The sequence below is a fragment of the Haematobia irritans genome, chromosome 5 (genome assembly GCF_050003625.1).
Source record: "Haematobia irritans isolate KBUSLIRL chromosome 5, ASM5000362v1, whole genome shotgun sequence".
Classification (NCBI taxonomy): domain Eukaryota; kingdom Metazoa; phylum Arthropoda; class Insecta; order Diptera; family Muscidae; genus Haematobia; species Haematobia irritans.
Window position 1 is genome coordinate 150529745 of NC_134401.1, and position 22911 is coordinate 150552655.

Below are 22911 nucleotides of genomic sequence, written 5' to 3' on the forward strand. Positions count from 1 at the left end.
TCGTTAGCGAAAAGGTCATAAAATCTGGCTAAACAACCTCCTCGACACCAGACCTGCTGGGTTTTGGTCAACATCCGCATCAGCAAAATGGTTCAGAGGTGGGAGGAGGTCGGACAATTAATCGTAGAATAACTCACTGTATTTATTGTTTTGTGCTCAAATAAATCTTTATAAAAAAAAAAACTACGAGAATACAGTGTCAATAAAAACCAAACTCATTGACTCAATCTTAAGAAAATTTCATTTATGTATTGTGATCTGAATACAATTTCAAAATGTATAGAATTTGCCCTCTGCAATATATTTCAATTTATATTTGAGCGACTTTTAAAGTCAAAGTGCATTGCATTGAATTTCATTTATTTTTACAATCGACCTTAACATGAACTTGCTGGGGCCTTTTATCAGTTGTCAAAGTCAAAGCTTAAATGACCTTCTAAACACATCCGTATTTACTACACCACATAGGGCTCATATTCTCTAGTCTATTGCTGAGGTTCAAGTACACAACAACAACAAACACAGGGGTGAATGTGTCAGAAGGTCAACACTTGGGCCATTTACTTCTGTCATATTCAAGCACATTCGTGAATGAATTTTTCCCTTTAGGAAATTTTGAAGAACGTTGCATGGTGTAGTGATTATGTGCATTGTATATGAGAACATTCGTTGTGTGTTTGTAGGAGGATTTTTATATATGCATGTGTGTGGGTGTGTGGAAGCACTTATATATGTCCACCATGGACTACTTCACATTGTAGCTGATACCTAGTGATGTGATATTGCTATTGTGGTGGTGCTGGTGATGATGGTGTAATGTTCATGTTTTGCATGTAAACGCGAAAACGTTTTGGCCCAATGGCTTTGATGAAGGATATTAAAAGTTCTCCCGTGTCTCTTGACTCTGTATATGCCGATGTCAATAACTGAGAAGCACACGAAAGCACATCCAAATGCTTTTCAGACAGACGGATGGCGTCTGTACATTGCTGCCTTGTCAATTAACTGAACACCTTTATGTTAAAGAATAAACACTGACACTGTTGCTCGGCTAACCGATACTTTCGCCGAGTCTGTTGTAAACATTTGCTATAAGACCGGATATTGTCAATGAACATGATGTCCAAAACAAAACGAAGCTTAGTCGCAACTATGCAACATATTTAAGGATATTTTGTGTCACAATATATATGTATGACAACATAGAATTTTGTGTTAACGTTTATTAGAGGGTACTTGGATATGTATGGGCTTTTCAAAAAGAGGTGTGTTGTTTTTATACCCACCACCATAGAATGGTGACAGGGGTATAATAAGTTTGTCATTCCGTTTGTAACACATCGAAATATCGATTTCCGATTATATAAAGTATATATATTCTTGATCAGGGAGAAATTCTAAGACGATATAACAATGTCCGTCTGTCTGTCTGTCTGTCTGTCTGTTGTAATCACGCTACAGTCTTCAATAATGAAGCAATCGTGCTGAAATTTTGCACAATCTCGTCTTTTGTCTGCAGGCAGGTCAAGTTCGAATATGGGCTATATCGGTCCAGGTTTTGATATAGTCCCCATATAAACCGACCTCCCGATTTGGGGTCTTGGGCTTATAGAAATCGTATTTTTTATCCAATTTGCCTGAAATTTGAAATCTGGAGGTATTTTATGACCATAAAGAGGTGTGCCAAAAATGGTGAGTATCGGTCCACGTTTTGGTATAGCCCCCATATAGACCGATCTCCCGATTTTACTTCTTGGGCTTATAGAAACCGCAGTTTTTATTCAATTTGCCTGAAATTGGAAATCTAGAGGTATTGTAGGACCACAAATACGTGTGCCAAAAATTGTGAGTATCGGTCCATATTTTGGTATAGCCCCCATATAGACCGATCTCCCGATTTTATTTCTTGGGCTTATAGAAACCGCAGTTTTTATTCAATTTGCCTGAAATTGGAAATCTAGAGGTATTGTAGGACCACAAATACGTGTGCCAAAAATTGTGAGTATCGGTCCATATTTTGGTATAGCCCCCATATAGACCGATCTCCCGATTTTATTTCTTGGGCTTATAGAAAACGCAGTTTTTATTCAATTTACCTGAAATTGGAAATCTAGAGGTATTGTAGGACCACAAATACGTGTGCCAAAAATTGTGAGTATCGGTCCATATTTTGGTATAGCCCCCATATAGACCGATCTCCCGATTTTACTTCTTGGGCTTATAGAAACCGCAGTTTTTATCCAATTTGTCTGAAATTGGAAATCTAGAGGTATTTTAGGACCATAAAGAGGTGTGCTGAAAATGGTGAGTATCGGTCCATATTTTGGTATAGCCCCCATATAGACCGATTTCCCAATTTTACTTCTTGGGCTTCTAGAATCCGAAGTTTTTATCTGATATGCCTGCAATTGTAAATATTCTGGTATTTTAAGTTAAGTTTTTATCGGTCCAATTGGTAATGCCTCCATATAGACCGACTACACTTCTTGAGGGTGTAGAAGGCGCACTGATCATGAAAATTGCTTGAAACTCAATGTAAAATTTCCAGATTTTACATCTACAGATTTAAGATTTCAAATCAAGACGTTATTTTATAATTTTCTTGCACACTTACAAGAGATGTTAATGATTCCTCTAAAACTCAAACAAAAATGATTCTTATAAATCCAGAATCTGATATAGTCCTCATAGGTGAAATCTTTAAATTTATCTTCGGGAAGTGTCCTCAAGTCCTCAAGCCCTCCTGAAATTTCAAAGGAAACCCTAATATTTGGTTCATGGTGGTGGGTATTTAAGATTCGGCCCGGCCGAACTTACTGCTGTATATACTTGTTGATTTTGGTATTCAAAAAATATTTTTGTTTTAGAAATAAATGGTCGTGTTCCATTACACAAATGATAAAAAAAATAATTTTATTCTAGACGGCCACAAAGGAAACTCCCATTTGCTCATTCAAGAGTAAATAAACTCCCATTTATGATAAACGATGCTCTTTAATCTTTATACCCTGAACTCTGTGGAACATGGCATTATAAGTTAGTGCATATGTTTGCAATACTCAGAAGGAGCCGAGATAGACACATTGTGTCCTTGGCAATACTGCTCAGGGCCTGTCCCTGAGTCGATCTAGCAGTGTCCGCCTGTCTGTGAACACATTTTTGTAATCAAAGTCTAGGTCCCAATTTTAGTCCAATCGACTTTGAACTCCATTGTACACAAGAATCTAGCATCGGTCGTTACGGCGCCTCATACGATCCATCATCGGCGACACTTGAGATCTGGTGGCCAATCGAGTTTGTAAATTTTTAGCTGTCCTCTTTTTGAAATAAACTCGATCATTTTGTTTCTTCATAAACAGCTCCATGCGGAATGGCCTCTCATAGGAAAAAACCAACTTCGGTAACTGACCACTTTCGCAACCCCTTGGCTCTTTCCAAACTAACTTTTTTGTGGATCGGTGATCTCTTGTCTTTGTATACACACCACCATAGAATGGTGATGGTGGTATAATAAGTTTGTCACTTCGTTTGTAACACATCGAAATATATATTTCCGACTATATTCTAATATATAACAAGTAAGGAAAGTCTAAAGTCGGGCGGGGCCGACTATATTATACCCTGCACCACTTTGTAGGTCTAACTTTTCGATACAATATCACATCCGTCAGATTTGTTGGGGGCTATATATAAAGGTTTGTCCCAAATACATACATTTAAATGTCACTCGATCTGGACAGAATTTGATAGACTTCTACAAAATCAAAAATCTACTCAAAATTTAAGTTGACTAATGCACTAGGGTGGAACACAATGTTAGTAAAAAACAAGTAAGGAAAGTCTAAAGTCGGGCGGGGCCGACTATATTATACCCTGCACCACTTTGTAGATCTAAATTTTCGATACAATATCACATCCGTCAAATGTTTTGGGGGCTATATATAAAGGTTTGTCCCAAATGCATACATTTAAATATCACTCGATCTGGACAGAATTTGATAGACTTCTACAAAATCAAAAATCTACTCAAAATTTAAGTTGGCTAATGCACTAGGGTGGAACAAAATGTTAGTAAAAAAAAAATATGGGAAACATTTAAATCTGAAGCAATTTTAAGGAAACTTCAAAAAAGTTTATTTATGATTTATCGCTCGATATATATTTAGTAGAAGTTTAGGAAAATAAGAGGCATTTTTACAACCTTTCGACTAAGCAGTGGCGATTTTACAAGGAAAATGTTGGTATTTTGACCATTTTTGTCGAAATCAGAAAAACATATATATGGAAGCTATATCTAAATCTGAACCGATTTCAACCAAATTTGGCACACATAGCTACAATGCTAATTCTAATCCCTGTGCAAAATTTCAACTAAATCGGAGTTAAAAATTGGCCTCTGTGGTCATATGAGTGTAAATCGGGCGAAAGCTATATATATATGGGAGATATATCCAAATCTGAACCGATTTCCACCAAATTTGGCACGCATAGTAACAATGCTAATTCTACTCCCTGTGCAAAATTTCAACTAAATCGGAGTTAAAAATTGGCCTCTGTGGACATATGAGTGTAAATCGGACGAAAGCTATATATGGGAGATATATCTAAATCTGAACCGATTTCAACCAAATTTGGCACGCATAGCAACAATGCTAATTCTACTCTCTGTACAAAATTTCAACTAAATCGGAGTTAAAAATTGGCCTCTGTGGACATATGAGTGTAAATCGGGCGAAAGGTATAAAGGGTGATTTGTTAAGAGCTTGATAACTTTAAAAAAAAAAAAACGCATAAAATTTGCAAAATCTCATCGGTTCTTTATTTGAAACGTTAGATTGGTCCATGACATTTACTTTTTGAAGATAATTTCATTTAAATGTTGACCGCGGCTGCGTCTTAGGTGGTCCATTCGGAAAGTCCAATTTTGGGCAACTTTTTCGAGCATTTCGGCCGGAATAGCCCGAATTTCTTCGGAAATGTTGTCTTCCAAAGCTGGAATAGTTGCTGGCTTATTTCTGTAGACTTTAGACTTGACGTAGCCCCACAAAAAATAGTCTAAAGGCGTCAAATCGCATGATCTTGGTGGCCAACTTACCGGTCCATTTCTTGAGATGAATTGTTCTCCGAAGTTTTCCCTCAAAATGGCCATAGAATCGCGAGCTGTGTGGCATGTAGCGCCATCTTGTTGAAACCACATGTCAACCAAGTTCAGTTCTTCCATTTTTGACAACAAAAAGTTTGTTAGCATCGAACGATAGCGATCGCCATTCACCGTAACGTTGCGTCCAACAGCATCTTTGAAAAAATACGGTCCAATGATTCCACCAGCGTACAAACCACACCAAACAGTGCATTTTTCGGGATGCATGGGCAGTTCTTGAACGGCTTCTGGTTGCTCTTCACTCCAAATGCGGCAATTTTGCTTATTTACGTAGCCATTCAACCAGAAATGAGCCTCATTGCTGAACAAAATTTGTCGATAAAAAAGCGGATTTTCTGCCAACTTTTCTGGGGCCCATTCACTGAAAATTCGACGTTGTGGCAGATCGTTCGGCTTCAGTTCTTGCACGAGCTGTATTTTATACGGTTTTACACCAAGATCTTTGCGTAAAATCTTCCATGTGGTCGAATAACACAAACCCAATTGCTGCGAACGGCGACGAATCGACATTTCACGGTCTTCAGCAACACTCTCAGAAACAGACGCAATATTCTCTTCTGTACGCACTGTACGCATTCGTGTGGTTGGTTTAATGTCCAATAAAGTAAACTGAGTGCGAAACTTGGTCACAATCGCATTAATTGTTTGCTCACTTGGTCGATTATGTAGACCATAAATCGGACGTAAAGCGCGAAACACATTTCGAACCGAACACTGATTTTGGTAATAAAATTCAATGATTTGCAAGCGTTGCTCGTTAGTAAGTCTATTCATGATGAAATGTCAAAGCATACTGAGCATCTTTCTCTTTGACACCATGTCTGAAATCCCACGTGATCTGTCAAATACTAATGCATGAAAATCCTAACCTCAAAAGAATCACCCTTTATATGGGAGATATATTTAAATCTGAACCGATTTCAACCAAATTTGGCACGCATGGCTACAATGCTAATTCTACTCCCTGTGCAAAATTTCAACTAAATCGGAGTTAAAAATTGGCCTCTGTGGTCATATGAGTGTAAATCGGGCGAAAGCTATATATGGGAGCTATATCTAAATCTGAACCGATTTTGCTGATATTTTGCAAGTTTTTCGATACTCATAAAATATTCGGATGTACGGAATTTGAGGAAGATCGGTTGATATACACGCCAATTATGACCAGATCGGTGAAAAATATATATGGCAGCTATATCTAAATCTGAACCGATTTTTTCCAAAATCAATATGGATCGTCTTTGAGCCGAAACAGGACCCTATACCAAATTTTAGGATAATCGGACTAAAACTGCGAGCTGTACTTTGCAAACAAAAATACATCAACAGACAGACAGACAGACGGACAGACGGACAGACAGACGGACAGACAGACAGACAGACAGACGGACAGACAGACAGACGGCCATCGCTAAATCGACTCAGAATTTAATTTTAAGCCGATCCGTATACTAAAAGGTTGGTCTATGATTACTCCTTCTTGGCGTTATATACAAATGCACAAACTTATTATACCCTGTACCACAGTAGTGGTGAAGGGTATAAAAATATGGGAAACATTTAAATCTGAAGCAATTTTAAGGAAACTTCGCAAAAGTTTATTTATGATTTATCGCTCGATATATATGTATTAGAAGTTTAGGAAAATTAGAGTAATTTTTACAACTTTTCGACTAAGCAGTGGCGATTTTCAAAGGAAAATGTTGGTATTTTGAGCATTTTTGTCGAAATCAGAAAAAAATATATATATGGGAGCTATATCTAAATCTGAACTGATTTCAACCAAATTTTGCACGCATAGCAACAATGCTAATTCTACTCTCTGTGCAAAATTTCAACTAAATCGGAGCACAAAATTGGCCTCTATGGTCATGTGAGTGTAACTCGGCCGAAAGCTATATATGGGAGCTATATCTAAATCTGAACCAATTTCAACCAAATTTGGCACGCATAGCTACAATGCTAGTTCTACTCCCTGTGCAAAATTTCAATTAAATCGGAGTAAAAGATTGGCCACTGTGGTCATATGAGTGTAAATCGGGCGAACGATATATATAGGAGCTATATCTAAATCTAAACCGATTTCAATAAAATTTGGCACACTTGACTATAGTACTAATTTTTCTCCTTGTGCAAAATTTTAAGCAAATTAGGGTAAAACGCTGGCTTATGGGGCCATATAAGTCCATATCGGGCGAAATATATATATATGGGAGCTATATCTAAATCTGAACCGATTTCTTCCGAAATCAATAGGGTTCTATTCTGAGCAAAAACACATACTTGTGCCAAATTTGAAGTCGATTGGACTAAAACTGCGACCTAGACTTTGATTACAAAAATGTGTTCACGTACGGACGGACAGACGGACATGGCTATATCGACTCAGGAGCACACCCTGAGCATTTTTGCCAAAGACACCATGTGTCTATCTCGTCTCCTTATGGGCGTTGCAAACATATGCACTAACTTATAATACCCTGTTCCACAGTGTGACGCAGGGTATACAAATATTTTTTATAAATCCAGAATCTGGTCTAGTTTTCATAGGTAGAATTTTTAAATGTATCTTCTGATCTGATTCATGGTGGTGGGTATTTAAGATTCGGCCCGGTTGTAACTTCAGTGGTTCTGAATGTTTAAAATCTTCTCTAAGTAGTTTCATCACAATGTGTAACGCCGTTCGAACCCGGCCGTGAATACGAAGTCCATAAAATCATGGAGTGATAATGATATGAGAGATGTGCACCGCTTTTGGTAACCCTAACCCAACGTAATCTAAATCTGGTTGTAATACATATCAGCCACACTGTTTATCTATCTTTGCAGCACTTACTTCTAAAGCGTTCGTTTTCTTTTCATTCTTCTTGCACTAATTATTTGTCCTCATTCAGAGTTCGCTTATTAGCCCCTGTATTTTTAGATGAATTTTTAAAATGGATAATGTATTTGCCACTGAGATCAGATTCATGGCATCGAACGCTAATTTAAGGTAACTATATTTTTAGCTATATTGTTATGATATTTAAACGTTCCTCTCAAAGTGCAGAACAAAACTTCTCTAATATATGGGACATTGCAATTTTAAAACTACCTTCCAATTTTTTCTTTATTTTTCGAGTTGTCCTTATACCAGTTCTCCTGTTTCCAATTTACTGCAAACAAATCTAAACCACATGGATATAGGAATATGTTTATAAAATCAAAATCTCTCATCTATCAGAACAAAGTGGATATTTGTTGCATAGGTGATAAGTGTTTTGGGAATATGGGAAATAAATTTATTTATTCACAGACCCCAGTAATATCATAGAATGCAAAAAAGGCAACCAAAACAAGAAATTCCTACTACCTATATATTCATGTATCGCCACCACATATTGCCAAAGATATCTTGAACAATTTCTTTTTCCTTTATTCCCATTTTGCCGTATCAGCTACACAATATAAAAAAAAAACACCACAAATGTCTATGATGCCAAATGAGGCACAAAAAAATGCACATTCTCTAGAGGGAAAGCTCTTGTAACACATGATGAGACATGAATTCTAGTGTTATTCTTGTTATTACTCTTCTTGTTTTGTTTTGTATGCATGGCTTTCATTTGCCTTCGAGTGGAATAAATATAGATCATGTTAAGTAGTCTATTACAATTCCAATCCAAGGAATTGGACATGGCAATATCTGAAGTAGAATTCATAGGCGTGAATATCATAAACTCAAGATGGATTTAGTGGATTTAATATTATGGTCAACATTTTTTGTTTTTTTTTTCTTTATTTTTTCTTTCTGACCATATCCTATATCATTCGATCACTATTGAAGCAAAATTAACTTTGCTCAAGGCCACTCAGTTATCAATGTATGCTGAAAAAATATTTTATTTCAATGTATGCTGAAAAAATATTTTCTTGTCTTCAATCACGAAATTACTTGATTCCATTAATTTTTAATTTAAATGTCTTCAATCACAGAAATTATAGTATCAGTCAATTACGTAAATTAAACAGTTAATTGCTCCAATTAAAAAATTAATTGATACAACTAAAGACTGTGATTGATTTTTATTTCAATTAAAAAACTTGTTGAACCAATTAAAGTTTTTATTGAATATTTTTTTTTAATTCAATTAATAATTTAGTAAAAAAAATGTTGATGATATTTTTTTCTATGTAATTAAAACTACATGAAATACAAGTCAAAAACAAGGTTTTTGGACTTTTTATATGCTATACTACTAATGGTAATAGAGAATGGAACTCTAGTATTTGGGACAAACCTTTATATATATCACCCAATACATTTGACGGATGTGATATGGTATCGAAATTTAGATCTATAAAGTGGTGCAGGGTATAATATAGTCGGCCCCGCCCGACTTTAGACGTTCCTTACTTGTTTATAGCAGAATCAGACATAATTTCTTACCACAGTGCTGAAATTCTTTCTTGTCAGCGAGTGAGTGCTTTATTTCTATAGAAAATTTTGTCAAATTCTTATTTCTATAAAAACTTTTGTCAAAATTTTAGTTCTACAGAAAATATTGTCCAAATTTTATTTCTATAGAAAATTTGGTCAAAATTTTATTCTTATAGAAAATTTTATCAAAACTTTATTTCTTAAAAAATGTTATCAAAATTTAATTTCTTTAGAAAATTTTATCAAAAGTTTATTTCTATAGAACATTTTGTCAAAATTTTATTTCTATAGAAAATTTTATCTAAATTAAATTTCTATAGAAAATTTTGTCAAAATTTTATTTCTATAGAAAATTTTGTCAAAATTTTATTTCTAGAGAAAATTTTGTCAAAATTTTATTTCTACATACAATTTTGTCAAAATTTTATTTCTATGGAAAATTTCGTCAAAATTTTATTTATATAGAAAATTTTGTCAAAATGTAATTTCTATAGAAAATCTTATCAAAATTTAATTTCTATAGAAAATTTGGTCAACATTTTATTTCTAAAGAAAATTTTGTTAGAATGTAATTTCTATAGAAAATTTTGTTAAACTTTTATTTCTATAGAAAGTTTTGTCAAAATTGTATTTCTTTAGAAAATTTTGTCAAAATTTTATTTCTATAGAAAATTTGGTCAAAATTTTATTCTTATAGCAAATTTTATCAAAATTTTAATTCAATCGAAAATTTTATAAAAATTTTATTACTATCAAAAATATTGTAAAAATTTTATCTCTTAAGAAAATTTTGTCCAAATTTTATTTCTATAGAAAATTTGGTCAAAATTTTATTCTTATAGAAAATTTTATCAAAACTTTATTTCTTAAAAAATTTTATCAATATTTAATTTCTTTAGAAAATTTTATCAAAAGTTTATTTCTATAGAACATTTTGTCAAAATTTTATTTCTATAGACAATTTTGTCAAAATTTTATTTCTATAGAAGATTTTATCAAAATTTAATTTCTATAGAAAATTTTGTCAAAATTTTATCTCTATAGAAAATTTTGTCAAAATTTTGTTTCTATAGAAAAGTTTGCCAAAATTTTATTTTTATAGAAAATTTTGCCAAAATTGTTTATTTCTATAAAAAATTTTGTTCTATAGAAATTTTATTCTTGTATAAAATTTTGTCAAAATTTTATTTCTATAGAAAATTTTATCAAAATTTTATTTCTATAGAAAATGTTGTCAAAATTTTTATCTATAGAAAATTTTGTCAAATTTTTATTTCTAAAGGAAATTTTTTCAAAATTTTATTTCTATAGAAAATTTTGTCAAAAGTTTATTTCTACAGAAAAATTTTGTCAACATTTTATTTCTACAGAAGGGAGCCACCGTGGGCAATGGTTAGCATGCCCGCCGTGCAGACACAAGGTCGTGGGTTCGTTTCCTGCTACGACCGAACACCAAAAAGTTTTTCAGCGGTGGATTATCCCACCTCAGTAATGCTGGTGATATTCCTGAGGGTTTCAAAGCTTCTCTAAGTGGTTTTCATTGGAATATGGAATGCCGTTCGGACTCGGCTATAAAAAGGAGGTCCCTTGTCATTGAGCTTAACATGGAATCGGGCAGCACTCAGTGATAAGAGAGAATTTCACCGCTGTGATATCACAATGGACTGAATAGTCTAAGTGAGCCTGATACATCGGGCTGCAACATAACCTAACCTAACCTAAACTTATTTCTACAGAAAATTTTGTCAAAATATTATTCTGGTAGAAAATTTTGTCAACATTCTATTTCTATAGAAAATGTTGTCAATTTGTTTTTTCTATAGAGAATTTTGTCAAAATTTTACTTCTATAGAAAAGTTTGTCAAAATTTTATTTCTATAGAAAATTTTGTCAAAATTTTATATCTCTAGAAAATTTGTCAAAATTTTATTTCTAAGAAAATTTTGTCAAAATTTTATTTCTAAAGAAAATTTTGTTAAAATTTAATTTCTGTAGAAAATTTTGTCAATTTTTTTCTATAGAAATTTTTTCCAAAATTTTATTTCTAAAAAAAATTTACTTCTGTAGAAAATGTTGTCAATTTTTTTTTTTGCTATATAAAATTTGGTCGAATTTTAATTCTTATAGAATATTTTTTCAAAATTTTATTTCTATAGAAAATTTGGTCAAAATGGTATTCTGGAAGAACATTTTGGTATAATTTTCTATAAAAAAATATGGTCAACATTTTTTTCTATAGAAAATTTTGCCAAATTTTTATTTCTATAAAGAAATATTTCTATAGAAAACTTTGTCTTTATTGTATTGCTATAAAAAATTTTGTCGAAATTTTATAAAAAAGTTTTATAGAATACTTTTGTCAAAATTTTATTTCTATAGAAAATATTCCCAAAATTTTATTTCTATAGAAAATTTTGTCAAAATTTTGTTTCTATATGAAATTTTGTCAAAATTGTATTTCTATAGAAAATTTTATTAAAATGTTATTTCTATGGAAATTTCTTTCAAAATTTTATTTCTATAGAATTTTTTTCAAAACTTTATTTCTATAGAAAATTCGTGAAGTACCTCTTAGTTGGAAAGGAATATTCTGCAAAATCTACCAAAGCATCAAGAATTCCACTAATTTACCAAACAGTAAAAATTCTGTTTTGGTACAATTCTACCAACTGTGGCAACCGTGGTTGCATCCATTCTCACGATATTTTCAACACACGAGCAAATTTTATAGCACTAGAGCATCAATTTCGATAAAATGGGGCCTTCACTTTTTGGATCATTTTTGGTGATATTACGGCTTCTTTTCGGCCACGATTTGGACGTGATGAAACACTGTCAGTATCGCGGTAACGAGCAATGGTATACGAAACAAAAGATGGATCTAATGGTAGTCATTTTGGGTTTTCCAGCCAAATAGAATCCGACGGGAAATGGATCCACCCCTGAACTGGTTAAAACGTATGGAAAGGACCGGTCACCTCAACATGGGGTTGTCATTGGCAAGATAAATTTACACTTCTGTGACACGTCTTGGACCCATTCCACAAGGTAACATCTTGTTACACGTTTGTAGGACCAAAACATAGACAGGTCCTCATGAAAAAGTTCGGGACAAATCGCACCAGAAAGGAAATAAACTTTTGGAAAATGTTGAACAATAGACAACTTTATTTCAATAAATGCGTACACCCATAGAACAAATCATGAACGGCGTGCACGTTCAAAAACGATCCGTTCATGAAAGGGAATTAGCACACATGTGGTGTCAAACGGGGAATAGACAGTGTCAATCTGACAACGATAAAATGGCACCATGCGTTGTTAAAACAACAACCAGCGTTCATAATCTGAAAACCTAATGGTTACGAATTTTTAAAAAAATAAGTAAGGAAAGTCTAAAGTCGGGCGGGGCCGACTATATTATACCCTGCACCACTTTGTAGATCTAAATTTTCGTTACCATATCACATCCGTCAAATGTGTTGGGTGCTATATACAAGGATTTGTCCCTAATACATACATTTAAATATCATTCGATTTGGACAGAATTTGATAGACTTTTACAAAATCTATAGACTCAAAATTTAAGTTGGCTAATGCACTAGGGTGGAACACAATTTTAGTAAAAAAATATGGGAAACATTTAAATCTGAAGCAATTTTAAGGAAACTTCGCAAAAGTTTATTTATGATTTATCGCTCGATATATATGTATTACAAGTTTAGGAAAATTATAGTCAGTTTTACAACTTTTCGACTAAACAGTGGCGATTTTACAAGGAAAATGTTGGTATTTTGACCATTTTTGTCGAAATCAGAAGAACATATATATGGGAGCTATATCTAAATCTGAACCGATTTCAACCAAATTTGGAAGACATAGCTACAATGCTAATTCTACTCCATGTGCAAAATTTCAACTAAATCGGAGCAAAACATTGGCCTCTGTGGTCATATGAGTGTAAATCGGGCGAAAGCTATATATGGGAGCTATATATAAATCTGAACCGATTTCAATCAAATTTGGCACGCATAGCTAGAATGCTAAATCTACTTCCTGTGCAAAATTTCAAACAAATTGGGCCAAAACTCGGGCTTCTGGGGCCATATAAGTCCATATCGGGCGAAAAATATATATGGAAGCTATATCTAAATCTGAACCGATTTCAATCAAATTCGGCACACATGACTATACTACCAATTGTACTCCTTGCGCAAAATTTCAAGCTAATCGGGATAAAAGTCTGGCTTCTGGGTCCATATAAGTGCATATCGGGCGAAAGATATATATGGGAGCTATATCTAAATCTGAATCGACTTCAACCAAATTTGGCATACATAGCTACAATGCTAAATCTACTCCCTGTGCAAAATTTCAACCAAATTGGGTCAAAACTCTAGCTTTTAGGACCATATTAGTCCATATCGGGCGAAAGATATATATGGGAGCTATATCTAAATCTGAACCGATTTCAATCAAATTTTGCACACTTGACTATACTACTAACTGTACTCCTAGTGCAAAATTTCAACTAAATTCGGCCAAAAATCTGGCTTCTGGGGCCATATAAGTCCATATCGGGCGAAAGATATATATGGGAGCTATATCTAAATCTGAACCGATTTCAATCAAATTTTGCACACTTGACTATACGACTAAGTGTTATGTTAATACAATATTTCAAGCAAATCGGTATAAAACTCTGGCTGCTGGGTCCATATTAGTGCATATCGGGCGAAAGATATATATGGGAGCTATATCTAAATCTGAACCGATTTCAATAAAATTTGGCACACTTGACTATAGTACTAATTGTTCTTCTTGTGCAAAATTTTAAGCAAATTAGGGTAAGACTCTGGCTTCTGGGGCCATATAAGTCCATATCGGGCGAAATATATATATGGGAGCTATATCTAAATCTGAACCGATTTCTTCCAAAATCAATAGGGATCTATTCTGAGCCAAGACACATTCTTGTGCCAAATTTGAAGTCGATTGGACTAAAACTGCGACCTAGACTTTGATTGCAAAAATGTGTTCACGGACAGACGGACAGACGGACATCACTATATCGACTCAGGAACCCACCCTGAGCATTTTTGCCAAAGACACCATGTGTCTATCTCGTCTCCTTCTGGGTGTTGCAAACATATGCACTAACTTATAATACCCTGTTCCACAGTGTGGAGCAGGGTATAAAAATCCTCTACCGTGACTCGAACTTGGATTGTCTTCTTCATACGCATTAACTTTCGCCTTGGCGCATTGCACCACCGACGGAGTTGCAATAAGAATGTCTAACGAATATTTTTTCATGGCCAAAGTAAAATGAAAGCCGTCCATGAAATCGTGAACGTCCGTGGACGAAACCATGAACATTCTGTTTTGAGTTTTCGTGAATGTTTCCGTTTCATTTCGTTATCGTCCGTTCACAATTTGGGAACGTAATTTTTTCTATTTTTAACTGAAACACCGGTCACGGCCCTGTAATAGCTCTTTCAGTAATAATTTGCATCAATTCTCCGTAGGGATAGTAAACACGCTTAAATTCCATGAAGAATAACTTTATTTCTCAATGCTATAGATCAAAATACTTTCAAAAGGTTGTTACTGATAAAATTAACTGTCATTGGTATAAATCGGTCAGCTATTAGACGAGAGGTCAGCCTGAAGTTGGATACAATACATATCAACCACGCTGTGTATTACGATAGTTCCCATACATTACGTTTCCTTCACATAATGAGATTAGGAAGACGCTTTCCTAAGTCTCCTAAAAATGCATAATATTTTGCCTCAATTGGGCACACAACGCAAACATAATTATTTCGACAAAATTTCATTAACTTCGAAAATAAACAAAAATTTCTTTTGTTGGGATATTTTGATGAGTTTGGTCTTTTGACAAAACATCATTTATTAGATTGTCCTAGGGCAATCTAATATAATTTAATTTTTCATTAAATTTTATATGAAGTTTATTTTCAAATATTTTTGTGTTGGTTTGTAAAAAAAAAAAAAAATGACGCCTCAAAGTAATTTAATTTTGTCTTTGTTTTCGTTTTACAGATATTTTTCCAATGAATGGCAATTCTGGAAATTCTATCGCCTGTTTTTTTTTCGCTCGCTCTCTCACAATAACATGCATTTGTCTGGTATTAAAATACTTTTACACCGAAAATCCCCTAAGCCAAGTCACACAATCATTTGCCATTGACTATAACGGATATTAGTGGGAGGCTACCACCAACAAACCAGTCAATAAATAAGGTTAACTTGAAATGAAGTGCGGGTACTTGGAAGCTTTGAGTTTGAACAAAATTTAATGAAATTGAGATAAAATCAAAGAAAACAAGCCCCACAGCAAACGGAAACGGATGATGAAGGAAGACTGAAGAAAACAACAACAGCAGCAGCAGTAGCTGCAATGAGAGAGCGAAGAACAAATATTATTAAGAGGCGGGCGAGAAGTAATCTACAAAAATCAATAAAGGCCAGAGGGTGAAGACCAAGTGAACACCAATGGTGGGTGGGGGGTTCAGAGGAAAAGCAACAGTGGCATTTCGTTTGAAGCTGTAAAATCAACAAAAGCATGTTTGAAAATAAAACAAAACAACCATCAGCACTACCGCCACCGAAAACAACAACACCATTACTATTAGTAACCTTAATGCCAAAAACCGCGACATTAACAACAAGACTACGACGAGGAGCCCTAAGAGCATTTCACCTTACTCAAAATTTAGAAACTACCAGGCTTTCACGTTATCCTGATAGTAGCTAACAAGCAACAAGAGAGCACCACTTAAAAAGTCATTAGATTAAGAATTGTTACCGTTACACATCCGTATCCGTTTCCTGTGTAAGCTCTGACTGAGTTTGAAATTCATGCACTCACACACCCACCCTCACACATTCTCTTGTTTATGTAAAGAGAACCATAACCACAATTAAATATTCCCTCTCTCTCTCGCTGTAGCTCTGGTTAACAATCAATGCTGCTAACCCCAAAACAAGGTCATTGGAAAAACGCGCCAAATTTCTGTTGAATGTGAAGGTAAAGCCATACCACCAATAAATCTTCGAGAGACACCACATTCCTAATACTCAAATACAAAAAAAAAAAAAAAACAACAGAGAGAAAAAAGAGAGCAAATCAAACACAAAGGCCATTATAGACAGACAGCAAGACAACCAAATTAAATAAAAAAAAAAAAAAAACAATAACAACAACAAAAGCTGTGACTTTCTTTTCCCTCTCTTGTTTTCTATCGGTAACAAAGAACTGCTGAATTTAAGGTTGTCCAAGTCCCCCTGCATTAACGTATTTCCATGATGAATAATCGAATAAGAGCCTTTAGAAAATTGAAAAATTATTTTACCATGTAAATCACATTTCTCATTGGTTTTCCATCGCGATTATCAGTATCACGAATTTTTAGCTGTTTCCGCGGTTTCCCACCAACACAAAAACAAACAAAGTTGAGCTAAAAAAAAAACAGTACCCGCAATATTCCGTGACGATTGTTTGTTTCGTTTTGTTGTCTTCATTGGTTTTTATTTCTTATCGGATATCGCGTGTCCTACCGCGCGCAAATGTGTGTGTGTGTTTGTTTACATCGCTCGCCAACAAACTCTACTACGTGATATTTTTCGTTCGTTTTTTCATACGCTTGCTTATTTTCTCACATCCCGGAAGTTGTGTGCTGTAATCCCATTTCCGGCTCATGTTTAATATGGCACGTAAACCTAAATTTGATGGTAAGTTATCACCTATTCAATCATTTTAATGCTTCATTCTATTTCCATACATAACAAAACTACACTTCAATCAGCATTTTATGAAACCATAATGGGGCGGGTGTGTGTTTTTGTTTCCACCGACTATTTTTTTAAGATAATCTCTGTGCCAGGTGTGTTTTTGTCGCCCATAATAGTTACGATTGTCAGTTTTGTTGTTGTCCCCACCCAATAAATTACATGAATTCAACATAAGATGTAACATGCAAAGGTCAACAAAAAACAATAATGTCCACGGCTATAAATTGGTAACGTTTTATTTGTTTTGATATAGTTTGTTGTTGGCTTATATTTACAAATTATTATTTTATATGTATCACAGGGAATTCCCATAATCTCTCACCTAATATAAACACACAAATTTTTATAGCCTACGTCATAGTATGGGAGGGACCACATTGATTTGGTTAATCTGTGTGCAACGCATAGCAATATTGGTATCTGACACCATGAAATGTATATATTCTTTAAATACTATATATTTTTCAAATTTTATATAGAAATAACATTTTGAAAAAAATTAAAAAAAAAAATTGACCAAATTGTCTATAGAAATAAAATTTTGACAAAATTTTCCATATAAATAAAATTTTGACAAAATTCGGTATAGATATAAAATTTTGATAAAATTTTCTATACAAATAAAATTTTGACAAAATTTTCCATACAAATAAAATTTTGAGAAAATTTTCTATAGAAATAAAATTTTGAGAAAATTTTTTATAAAAATAAAATTTTGAAATAAAATTAAAATTTTGTTCTATAGAAAAAAACATTTTTTAAAGAATTAAAATATGGAGACAATTTTTAAAAGACATAAAACTTTGGAAAAAATTTTGTATGAAAATAAAATTTTCTATAGAAGTAACATTTTGAGACATTTTTCGATAGAAATAAAATTTTGACAAAATTTTCTATAGAAATAAAATTTTGACAAAAATTTCTATAGAAATACAATTTTGATAAAATTTTCTATAGAAATATAATTTTGACAAAATTTTCTATAGAAATAAGATTTTGACAAAATTTTATATAGAAATACAATTTTGACAAAATTTTCTATAGAAATACAATTTTGACAAAATTTTCTATAGAAATAAAAATTGGAAACATTGTTTTTAGTAATAAAATTTTGAAAAAAAAAAATTCTACAGCAATAAAATTTTGACAAAATTTTCTATAGAAATAAAGTCTTGACAAAATTTTCTATAGAAATAAAATTTTGCCAAAATTTTCTATAGAACTTTTTTTATAAAATATTGACAAAATTTTCTATAGAAATAAAATTTTGACAAAAATTTCTATAGAAATACAATTTTGACAAAATTTTCTATAGAAATAAAACTTGGAAACATTGTTTTTAGTAATAAAATTTTGACAAAATTTTTTATAGAAATAAAATTTTCAGAAAATTTTCTGTAGAAATAAAGCTTTGAGAAAATTTTTAATAGAAATAAATGTTGACAACATTTTCTATAGAAATAAAATTTTGCCAAAATTTTCTATAAAAATAAAATTTTGAGAAAATATTCTATAGAAATAAAATTTTAACAAAATTTTCTATAGAAATAAAATTTTGACAAAATTTTCTATAGAAATAAAATTTTGAAAAAAAATTCTATTGAAATAAAATTGTGACAAAATTTTCCATAGAAATAAAATTGTGACAAAATTTTCTATAGAAATAAAATTTTGACAAATATTTCTATAGAACTAAAATTTTGAGAAAAATTCTATAGAAATAAAATGTCTAAAAAAAATTTCTAAATTTTCCAAGAAATAAAATTTTGACATAGTTTCTATAGAAATAAAATTTTGGCAATATATTCTATAGAATTAAAATTTTGAAAAAAATTTCTATAAAAATAAAATTTTGAGAAAATATTTTATAGAATTAAAATTTTATTTGTTGTTTTGATCTCAGCTAAACTACAAGAGTAGCTTAACCAACAGAGGAAAATAATAGTTGTCAAATTTATTTGGGCAAAGCCATAATGTTGCAACGGTTACCATGCCCACAAGGTTCGACTCCTGCTTCGACCGAAAACCAAAAAGTTTTTCGACGGTGGATTATCCCACCTCAGTATTGATGGTGACATTTCTGATGGTTTGAACGCTTTTCTAAGTGGTTTCACTGCAATGTGGAACGCCGTTCGGACTCGTCTATAAAAAGGAGGTCCCTAGTCATTGAGCTTAACATGGAATCGGGCAGCACTCAGTGATAAGAGAGAGGTTCACCACTGTGGTATCACAATGGACTAAATAGTCTAAGACTGTGGTCCAACTAGGCAAATATTTGACCAAAACGAGTGTCAAACTTTTTTCCAGGAACATTTACGAAATATGTGGATACCATTTTGGAAAACACTTCTCTCGTGACGTTAAATATCCAATATGAACTAAAAATGTTTTCTGGTTTGAATGTGGCGAGGAATTCTTTTTTTATTTCTGTCACATATTTGCTCAGTGTGACCGTACCGTAAGTGAGCCTGATACATCGGGCTGCCACATAACCTAGCCTAACCTAACCTTTGGGCAAAGCCCTATAGACTGCAAGATGGTTGGATGGACGCGCGATTCGGAATTACCACATTCCTCATCAGTATCCTCTACTTGCAGCAAAACTATCAACCAATTATCAGAACGAATTCGGGTAGTTCACTAAACCCAAAGTGAACCACACTTGAACTTTCCGAAAAAAGGTTTATGATAGTCGGCGTTTGTCCAAATAAATCATTGTACATAATTTTGATAGAAATAAAACTTTCCATAGAAGTAAAATTTTGACTAAATTGTCTACAGAAATAAAATTTTGAAAAAAAAAATTCTATAGAAATAACATTTTGAGAAAAATTTCTATAGAAATAAAATTTTAAAAAATGTTTACAAAATTTTCTATAGAAATAAAATTTGGATAAAATTTTCTATAGAAATAAAATTTTGACAAAATTTTCGAGAGAAATAAAATTTTGAGAAAATTTTCTATAGAAATAAAATTTCGAGAAAATTTTCTATAGAATTTTTTTTTTTGAAATAAAATTTTGACAAAACTTTTTATAGAAATAAAATTTTGACAAAATTTTCTATGGAAATAAAATTTCGAGAAAATTTTCTATAGAAATAAAATGTTGACAAAATTTTCTATAGAAATAAAATTTTGGCAACATTTGCTATAAAAAAATTTTTTTGACAAAAGTTTTTATAAGAATAAAATTTTGACAAAATTTTCTATAGAAATAAATTTTTCTATAAAAATAACATGTTGACAAAATTTTGTATAGAAATAAAATTTTGTGAAAATTTTCTTTAGAAATTGCATTTTTACAACTTTTTCTATAGAAGTAAAATTGTGACAACATTTTCTATAGAAATAAAATTTCGAGAAAATTTTCTATAGAAATAAAATATAGAAATAAAATTTCGAGAAAATTTTCTATAGAAATAAAATTTCGAGAAAATGTTCTATAGAAATAAAATTTCGAGAAAATTTTCTATAGAAATAAAATTTTGACAAAATTTTTACACAATTTGCTATAGAAATAAAATTTTGACAAAATTTGCTATAAAATTAAAATTTTGACAAAATTTTCTATGGAAATATAATTTTAACAAAATTTTTTATAAAAATAAAATTTTGAGAAAATTTTCTATAAAAATAAAATGTTGACAAAATTTTTTATAGAAATAAAATTTTGAGAAAATTTTCTATAAAAATTAAATTTTTACAACTTTTTCTATAGAAATAAAATTTTGAGAAAATTTTCTATAGAAGTAAAATTTTGACAAAATTTTCTATAGAAGTAAAATTTTTACACAATTTTCTATAGAAATAAAATTTTGACAAAATTTGCTATAAAATTAAAATTTTGACAAAATTTTCTTTAGAAATATAATTTTGAATAAATTTTCTATAGAAATAAAATGTTGACAACATTTTCTATAGAAATAAAATTTTGGCAACATTTGCTATAAAAATAAAATTTTGACAAAATTTTTCATAAAAATAAAATTTTGAGAAAATTTTCTATAGAAATAAAATTTTCTATAAAAATAAAATGTTGACAAAATTTTGTATAGAAATAAAATTTTGAGAAATTCTTCTATAGAAATTAAATTTGTACAACTTTTTCTATAGAAATTTTTGAGAAAATTTTCTATAGAAGTAAAATTTTTACAAAATTTTTTATAGAAAAAAAAATTTCGAGAAAATTTTCTATAGAAATAACATTTCGGGAAATTTTTTTATAGAAATAAAATTTTGACAATTTTTTTTTATAGAAATAAAATTTTGAGAAAATTTTCTATAGAAATAAAATTTTAAGAAAATTTTCTATAGAAATAAAATTTTGATAAAATTTTTTATAGAAATAAAATTTTGACAAAATTTTTTATAGAAATAAAATTTTGACAAAATTTTCTATAGAAATAAAATTTTGACAAAATTTTCTATAGAAATAAAATTTGACAAAATTTGCTATAGAAGTAAAATGTTTACACAATTTTCTATAAAATTAAAATTTTAAAATTAAAATATAGAAATACAATTTTGAGAAAAATTGATATAGAAATAAAATTTTGACAAAATTTTCTATAGAAATATAATTTTGAAAAAAATTTCTATAGAAATAAAATGTTGACAAAATTTTCCATAAAAATAAAATTTTAACAAAATTTTCTATACCAATAAAATTTTGACATTTTTTTAAAGTATGATTTTTTTTAATTGGTAGTTTTTAGGTAAAATTCTATCCAAACGTTGGTAGATTATTTTTGGTTCCAAGGGCAACCGTAGTAGCAGCCCGCTACTTAAAGTTCATTTAGACGTTTCAACCTATTGTGATAACACAATAGTGAACTTCTATCTTATCACTGCGATCTGCCCGATTCTATGTTTAGCTCAATGAGAGAAGTGTCACCAGCATTACTGAGAAGGGATAATCCACCGCTGAAAGTCTTTATGGTATTCGTTGGAATCTGAAATTTTTACCAAATTTGTGAAGCTGTGTCCTCTGGGCCAACTAAATCGATATTGGTTAAAAATTTTATATATGGAACCTGAGACGATTTCAACCAAATTTGGCACTAATTGCTAAAATGCTACTCTAGGGTTTTTACAAGTGAGGCATTTTGGAGCTAAAGGATGACACTTACATGTTCCAATGTGTCAATCATCTTCAGACGGGATTTCGCCAAAAATGGTCCAACATACCGCAGAGGCATTTGCGTGTAAGGTGTTATGGCTTTGCTGGCCGTTTGAAGATCATAATTCGTGGAAAAGTTAACCAATACCAACAAATCTAAACTGATTCTAAATTTTAAGGTTATTCAAAGACACATGCACTTATACTTTGTTGCATTACATACATTCAGCCACCCTTTGTATACAGAATATGAATGTGCACAATTATCCTCTTAAAGTTCATCTTAAAATTTTTTAAAAAGTCTATTTTTAAAATTTTGAGGTGACCTTAATTTTTTTCCAATTTAAAAAAAATCGAATGGTCTAAAATTCGAATTTTGCAAATTTTGA

At 31.6% G+C, this 22911-nt stretch overlaps 1 protein-coding gene across 1 annotated transcript in view; it reads left to right on the forward strand.

The window, feature by feature from the left end:
- 5-HT1A (5-hydroxytryptamine (serotonin) receptor 1A) overlaps window positions 1-22911 on the forward strand; it is a 747640-nt gene that overhangs the window by 299182 nt on the left and 425547 nt on the right. Inside the window, exon 3 of the mRNA XM_075312823.1 lies at window positions 15651-17342. Coding sequence (XP_075168938.1) covers window positions 17309-17342 — 34 coding nt within the window. The 5' untranslated portion in view covers window positions 15651-17308. The remainder of the gene's footprint in view (window positions 1-15650; window positions 17343-22911) is intronic.